Source organism: Hibiscus syriacus, unplaced genomic scaffold, assembly GCF_006381635.1.
Source record: "Hibiscus syriacus cultivar Baekdansim isolate YM2019G1 unplaced genomic scaffold, ASM638163v2 tig00012523_pilon, whole genome shotgun sequence".
NCBI classification, from domain to species: Eukaryota; Viridiplantae; Streptophyta; class Magnoliopsida; order Malvales; family Malvaceae; genus Hibiscus; species Hibiscus syriacus.
Genome location: NW_024062285.1, coordinates 926697 through 935253, shown reverse-complemented (window position 1 = coordinate 935253; position 8557 = coordinate 926697). Strand labels below are relative to the sequence as shown.

Below are 8557 nucleotides of genomic sequence, written 5' to 3'. Positions count from 1 at the left end.
CATAATGTTAAGGGCTACCTTTCTAGACACTTTGAGATGAAGGATATGGGAGAGACTTCTTATGTGGCAGGAATATATATATTTCAGGATAGATACAAGGAATTTTGGGATTGTCTCAAAAGACTTACATCAACAAAGTTCTAGAAAGATTTAAGATGGAATCATATACACCTAGTCTAATTCCCATCCAGAAAGGAGACAATTTTAGTTTGTCTCAATGTCCCAAGAACGACATAGAGCGCAAAGAAATGGATAATATCCTTTATGCTTCTTTAGTAAGGAGTTTGATGTATGCTCAGACATGTACTAGGCTGGATATATGCTTTGCGGTCGGTATGTTGGGTTGTTATCAATCAAATTCTGGATTGGTTCATTGAAGAGCTGCAAAGAAAATTTTAAGGTACTTGCAAGACACTAAGGGTCACATGCTCACATATAGAAGAACTAGTAACCTTGAGGTTGTTGGTTACTCAGATTCGAACTATGTCGGATGTTTAGATACCCGGAAGTCCACATTTGACTATGTGTTCCTTCTAGCTGATGGAGCTATCTCATGGAAAAGTTGTAAGCAGACTGTTATTGCTACTTCCACTATGGAGGCTGAATTTGTAGTATGTTTTGAAGCTATATTTCAATCGTTATTACTATGAAATTTTGTTGATGGTTTAGGCATATTGGTACCATTGCTAAATCAATGAGGATTTATTGTGATAATGCGCAGTTGTATTCTTCTCTAAGAACGATAGATACTCTAATTGTGTCAAACATATGGATTTAAAGTATCTATCTATCAAAGAAGATGTGCAAAATCAAAGAGTTCAAATATGCACATTGGCACCAATGATATGATTGTGGATCTGTTGACTAAAGTTGTTGAAAACATTTTGATATTTCGATATAACAAACTAAATTTAAATGAATTTTAAGATTTTACAAATGATTTTCTAAAGTATAATTACTCCAAGTCTTTCAATATCATTTCAAACCTTACTAAATGTGTAAAATTGTGTTTTATACTTAAACTATTTTTAAAACAATTTTCACAAAATATTTTGAACCAAAATCAAGCCTAAAATCAAATTTTCAAAGTGATGCACCGATGCACCAATCCATACATCGATGCACCATGGAATTAATTGAACATCGAATGCATTTTATGCATCGATGCACATACCACGCATCGATGCACAAGACCATGCATCGATGCACTCAGGCTATTTCAAAACATCGAATGCATTTTATGCATCGATGCACTCTTAGTGCACCGATGCACTGAGAGTCTAACAGTCAAAATATTTGAATTTTACACTTGATGCACCGATACACCTAGGGTATGCATCGATGCATGAGACGCTCCTAACCACTAATATTAATTGTTTTCACACTTAAACGACTCTATTGACTCCACTAATCATCCCCAACGTTCAGAATCAATTGAAAGTGTATTTAAACAAGCTTAGAAGTAATTGATCAAGAACAAGAAACAACAAGCAATTAGAATCAAGAGATAATAAAAAAGAAAGAATCAAACCTCAAGTTTGAGCATTTCAAGCCTATTTTTCATTCAATATTCATTTTGCTTATCTACCTTGTGAGGATTTTCTTGTAAGTTTGTAAATTTGTAATCTTCTCTTTGAGAAAGAGTGTTCTAAAGAATTGGGGTATATTCTTGAGGGTGTTGTAAGGTTATCTCTTTTGCCTCAAAATAAAGAAAAATTAGTGAATTTGTTGGAAAATCCTTAGTGTGGATAGCTAAGGTAGTGGACGTAGATTTTGGTTGAGAAAGTCGAACCACTCTAAATCGCTGTGCAAATTTTTTCAATTTTCTGCAAAAGCTTCCACCATATTTTTATTTGCCAATTCACCCCTTCTTGGCCAATTCTGACTATCGATTAACTCAACAAAAGTACTAGCTCCTAAGACATTTATTGGCCATGTTAGTGAAATGAGAGTAGTCGCGAAGTCCTTGTATAACGGATGATTAGTCATACATGTATAAATATATGTCTTGCACATTTATGTTTGTTTGATACTCTAGATATCGGTGTTTGTTTGGATTTTGCTTATCTATGAATCATATTTCAGTTATGCATATTTTGTTATGATTATAGATGTTGAATCTTATTTTAAAACATTGTCGGATAAGATATTTTTGGGTGTCGGTATTATTACATTGTGTCTGTTTAAATTGGATTGACCTGTAATACATGAAAGAAATTGGGATGTTTGTCAGGCCCGTGAACGCCATGATTCAGTCGATTTAATTATTACGAAGTTATGACTTGTTTATTACATTATTTAAGTGAGCTCAAATTATGTTAATATGTTATATACTTGTCATATATGAATCAAGTGGGTGAATGTTAGAAATTTTGATTTCTAATATTGATTCATATAATTTAAGTAATTGATAATTGTTGTTGTTGTACAAACAGTGATGATTAGTGTAGTATTGAGGAGACAATTACCGGGTGTAAATCCCTCCGTCCCATACCGTAAAAATATAAGTTTGAGTGGTGTTATGTGTAACTGAAAAGTATAGGGGCATTTCGGTTATTTTGATCTTTCAATTATTTTGTGATTTAAATAACATAGTGGAATCAATTTTTTAAAAACTCAGGTAGCTAACAGTTTCTTTTTTCAAGACTCTCTCTTTTTCTCTCTTAAAGAAACAAGAATACTTTATGTTTTGGGGTTCTGATTCTTTCATCAAGAATCAATCAAGTCTTGATATCATCACAAGGCGAATTGAGGATTATACAGTATTGGAATTAGATAACATTTATTATTTATTGTCTTTGGGATATTCAACTATCATAATGAAATCATCAAGTAAATTTTCATTTCTTTTACTGTAATTCTTAATAATTATGTCATGAGCTTATTTGATTGATTTAATTACACTATCAAGATCTTTATATCAATTGATTTTAACATCCTCCTCTTAGCAATGGCTTCCACCACATCTTGCTCGCAAGAACAAATTGTATAGGTTGTGCACTCTAGAAAGTTGGCTAAGGCTTAAATGAGCTTATACGGATTGCACCATACCTTAAATTATCATGGCATGGATCTCACTGACTGTGTAAAGCTTCATGATGAAAGCAAGTATAGGCTCTCGCTCTTACTTTCCTCTCTAGGGCCTAAGCTATACCGTCGATGATGCTTGAACTTGGTGGAGCGGCCCATTCGCTAACCACCGGACTTGTTTGGAGGGGTTGGGCGAGAAGGGTTTTTTGGCTCAAGGTCATGCACATACTCAAAACTTGGCAACTTTGCCTAGTGAGGCTCTGGTATTGTATGCAATGTATGGCAAGGATGCCGTCCTTGAGCAGGGTAAGTGTTGTAAAATAATGGATTTATACTTAATTTTTTCATTGTATTATGCAATGGAGTGGCAGCTTTGCACTTTCGACACTGTATTATGCCGAGTATATGAATACGGGGATTGGTGCTTGGACAGGAAATAGAGTGAAGTGGCCTGGTTTTCATGTGTTCAACAGTGCCGAGGAGCCTAGCCCCTTCAGGGTGCGTAGGGGAGCGTCATGGATTCCAGAGACTGGTGTGCCTTTCAGATCTCTAGTCTAATTTTTTTTTTTGGGGGGGGGGGGTCGTACTAAAATAGCCCAATCAAAAGCCCAAGGAAAGTAATTTCTTTGAGTGCACTTTTGTTTAGAACCCAGCCTGATATCAGTCTCTAATAAGTGCTAAAAACATAGGGCATTGTCTTTCTTCCTTAAGCAGACAACTAGGTTTTTCAGCCAAGATTGTAGTTTTCGGCATAATTTTCAACTGCCAACCTCTTTCATTGTCTATCATAATTTTTAACTTAATCTCGACCGCTGGCAAATACATAGATTGGAGAGAAATTTCATTGAGTGTTTTTTTTTCTTGGGGATTTGTTTGCGGAACTAGATTATTTGTTACTCAAGTTTAATTCTTTATTTTCAATAAAGAATTTCTTCCAATATTTTCAACTACAGACAACTCAGTAATAGTTTACTAGGTCTTTCCTTTGTTTATATATTTTGAATTGAGCTTAGCGGGTCAGTCATACATTAAAAAGAGACAAGTAGTAAATTTAAGGTCCGATGGCTGGTGGCTCGAATGAGGCGCAGACGCTTTCGTGTGCACGTTGCGGCAAGCCTGCTACTCTTCAGTACTTTACTATTTTCGCTATAATTTTTTGTTATTTTCTGGTTTACTTGATAGCAGTCACATCTCTCAGGATATAATTTTCTTGGTGCAAATAACATATGGTATTTTTCAAAATTGTGGCTTTTAGACATTTTGAACTAGGTTCTATTTGGTTAATAATGTGAACTTTAGTATTGAGCTGAATCCATTGTTAGGTTAATAGCAGGGTTTCAAATCGCTGTAGCGTTTTCTGTCATTTCTGCCATAGCGGGCGCTATTTGAAACTCTGGTTAATAGTGTGAACTTTAGAATTGAGCTGAATCCATTGTTAGGTTAATAGTGTGAACTTTATAACTGAATTGAATCCTTTGTGTCTGATATAACTTCTTATCTGCAGGTGTCCCAAGTGTATGCAGTTAAAGCTCCCTCGTGAAGGTGCTGCTTTTTGGTATGTAATCATTTTCTTGTAGAATGTAAAGATGCCAAGAATCAACTTATTCTATCCTTAACCAAAACTTGGTTGGTGATTTGTTTTTGGCTTAATTAGTTTATACCAATTGAGTTTTCTTTGTTCTTACCAACATTTCGATAAATTCTTATTAAGCATTTTTCGCTTTCTATTAATGATGCCCTTTTTATTGACAGCACTCAGGATTGTTTCAAAGCTTCTTGGAGCTCGCACAAGTCGGTTCATTTGAAGGCAAGGTTGCCCTCCCTTGATACAGATGGTTCTGGTCAACAAAATTCTGATTTAGCTGGTGATGGATGGTTATATTGCTTGAGGAAAGGACAGAGTCGGACTCCGAAACTTCCTCCTTTTAATTGGACAGGGTACTTATACAGTATTGTAGTCCCTTTTTTATGCTACTGCTTTGAATCAGTTTCTTACTTTCTTCTCCATTGTCAAGGTTTTTCCATAAAGTTTTTATCTGGATAGTTATTTCCCCTGTTTTTCTGATTCTTCTTATTATCTTTCTTGTTCAGGACTCTTAGACCATATCCCATATCAGTCAAGCGAATTGTACCTGCTCACATTGATAAGCTTGACTGGGCTGATGATGTGAGTATTTTGGAATTAGTTGTGTTTATATTGGATACTTATTCACAATTGAGTGGAGAACTTGTTGATGAGAGAGTGACAAATGAACAATTAACGTTATTTTTTCTCTTCTTTCATGTTGCTTTTGCATCTCTAAGATATTTCTGCCTTCCTTTCAAATGCAGGGAATTCCAAAGGTTGAGCCAAACAGTGATTTGCAACATCGTGTTGAGGTAAGTTTATACTAGTGAAGTCTCTTAAGTCTTATAGAACTAACATATACCTTTATATGCGCCTTGTAATTCTCTTTATTATTTATTTCCCTTTTAACTTTGGGCGTGTCTGTATAAAGATCAAGACTCCAGATCAAATTAAGAGAATGTGGGAAACTTGTCGAGTAAGTTATGTCTTCCTTTTCTTCTCTACTATGTTTCACATGGGAGTTTATCATGCTATGTTGTTTACTACTTGTATCCTGTCTTTCCTATAAAGGATGCATTAGTGTGCCTCATTTGAAAATTAAGATCTTTCCCTACCACCAAAGAAAATCATCTTCAATTGAGATTCAACATAGTTTGGTTTGCTGAACATATTATAAAATGCAAGGATTGACAATGGCTTGATAAGCACACTTCTACCCTATACATTAAACTCCTTTTAACAAATGATAGATTAGATTGGCCAAATTTTGAGGTGTAAATTAGAGTAATAACAAATATATTTAGAATGATTCTGGAATTGTGCTTCTGTTCAATGTAGAAGTTCCTTTTAGTAAGCCAGATCCCATTATGGTCAAGGTGTGTTCCTGTAGATTAGGCGATTGGTACCATAACTGCTATATAGGGGAAGGCTGACCCATTCTCTCCCTTTTTCGTTGAGCAAATCTTAAGAATAATTGCTAGAAAGGGAGGAAGGAACTAGGTTGAAATCCTTTCCAATTTCAAGTACATCTATTTCTCCTTGGAAATATTTCCTATATATCCAATTCGCTTTTGAATCAATGTTTAACATTTCTTGAGTTGTTTCAAATCCTCTTGATGTTTGAATTTCTTCTGCTAGATTGCAAGGGAGGTTTTGGATGCAGCTGCTCGAATGATACGTCCTGGTGTTACAACAGATGAAATTGATCGAGTTGTTCATGAGGCAACTATCGCTGCAGGTGCATGTTTTGAATAAGCTTGTTATTTTGCAGCATATATTTATAGTAGTGCATCTTGTTTCACTTTATATGCATCTCTCATGCAGGAGCGTATCCATCACCTCTCAATTATTATTTCTTCCCAAAGTCTTGTTGCACGTAAGTACTCCTGTACATATTCTTTGAATTTAATGGGGATTATTGTGTTGGTTGATTAAATATTTCATTCTCCTTTCCAGGTCAGTTAATGAAGTTATATGCCATGGGATTCCTGATGCAAGGTTTTAGTTCTGTTCTAATTCTAGGAACTTTTAAGTGTTAACATTTGTTGGTAGTATTTTTCATTTACTAAGATGCACCTGAACTGAGATTTATAGCCAACTATGTGCTAATTGCCAGGAAACTGGAAGACGGCGATATAATAAATGTTGATGTGACTGTGTACTATAAAGGTGTTCATGGTAGGGATCTGCTCATTTTTATATTGATTTAAATTCTGCTGAATATAATGAAGCTCCATACTTGACAGAGGATTGACTCATCATGCAGGTGATTTAAACGAAACATATTTTGTGGGAAACATAGATGAAGCATCTCGTAAGCTGGTTCAGTGTACATATGAGTGCTTAGATAAAGCAATATCTATTGGTATGTGATTCAGAAAGTCATTTTGTCATTGAGTTTACATATTTTAATCTTTGCAATGGCATAGAGATTGTCTTAAAGATGGAATGATCACACTGAAACAGGCAAAGCTGCTTTCTTTACATCTACTTGAGTTTGATATAGGTAAATAAAAGCTAGAATTTAAACTTGATTTTTGCCTAATATTTCTTCCTCTTGTTTTTTGGCACTCAAATTCAGTTAAGCCTGGAGTTAGATTTCGTGATGTGGGAGAAATTATTAATCGCCATGCTTCAATGTCAGGGTTATCAGTGGTAATGTCTAATTTGGTCTATGCGGCATATATCCCAGTTCATGTACCATCCCAATTGCAGTTTTTGTTTATTTCTTGCTCTGTTATCTTTTGTTACTATAGGTGAAGTCATATTGTGGCCATGGAATCGGAGAGCTGTTCCACTGCGCCCCAAATATTCCCCATTACGGAAGTATCCACTGTGCCCCAAATCTTCTGTCATCTTTTGTTACATTTTATTTTATGTTTCGACTATTCTAAATGCTTAATGGGAATTTCTCACTGACGTATAATGATTCAACTGCTTATGTAAACTGAAGGTCTATGAAATTGATTCAACTAGACTGATAGCATGTTGTTTCTGTTGCTTCCCTTAACCCAAACAGGAAATAAAGCTGTTGGGGTGATGAAAGCTGGACAGACTTTTACAATTGAACCGATGATTAATGCAGGTAACTCTTGAAGTTGGGTACTTATCGAGCATTTATAATCATTTCGTTTTACTCACTATGTCTCTATGGATTTTCCTAGGGGTTTGGCGTGATCAAATGTGGCCTGATGGATGGACTGCTGTTACAGCAGATGGCAAACGCAGTGCTCAGTTTGAACACACCCTTTTGGTAAATTTCATTTCCATTTTCATCTTCCTATTTTGTGGTATTCATGATAGATTGCCATGTGTTTTGAACTATTATTTTTTGAATAAACGTTTGGATTATGATCTTGCTCCTGTGTTAGCTACTTACCGGACAGCCTTCTTCCTTTTCGGTTGTCTTGCAATGATCTGAGGTCATATGTGAACTGTGATTATATGGTGCTTGCTTGTGATTATAGTTGGCATTGTATGATAAGAGAATCATGTCATGAAATCTACACCTGATTGTTTCCTTGCTTCTCAGTCTCTAATGATTCGTGACTTCTATCGGTGCATTCTTCTTCAATGCTTATTAGTTATTATCATGCAGGTAACAGAAAGTGGGGTCGAAGTTCTTACAGCTCGACTACCGTCTTCACCCGATGTGTTCCCTTGGTTAAACAAGTGATCAGTTTTGTAGGGGCATAAAATAATGGGCCAAAGTAAAGTTACCCGTAACATTGTACTGATGGGCAATAGATTATGAAAGTATCCATCTTGGGGGGTCACCTTACCCCTAATCATGCAATTTTCCATTGAAGCTCTGGTATTTTAGTATGTGATGTGTACAATGAATTTTCTTCCGTTAGTTTCGTTTGTAACAAGAATAATTGTTTGATGAAAGAAGTGACGTCAAATGATAACTATTTGTATTCCGTGATATATCGTGCATTATACTTTAATCAAGTCGGT

At 35.5% G+C, this 8557-nt stretch overlaps 1 protein-coding gene across 1 annotated transcript; it reads left to right on the top strand.

The window, feature by feature from the left end:
* The first annotated feature begins 3801 nt into the window (after positions 1-3801).
* On the top strand, positions 3802-8527 carry LOC120205643 (methionine aminopeptidase 1A-like). The gene is made up of 16 exons (XM_039205495.1): positions 3802-4159; positions 4535-4585; positions 4783-4968; positions 5122-5197; positions 5362-5409; positions 5529-5573; positions 6236-6335; positions 6422-6473; positions 6554-6595; positions 6714-6775; positions 6864-6962; positions 7179-7252; positions 7354-7423; positions 7617-7682; positions 7762-7850; positions 8196-8527. Exons 1-16 carry the CDS (start codon positions 4092-4094, stop codon positions 8271-8273), a joined length of 1206 nt encoding a protein of 401 aa, XP_039061426.1. The 5' UTR covers positions 3802-4091; the 3' UTR covers positions 8274-8527.
* Positions 8528-8557: the final 30 nt, after the last annotated feature.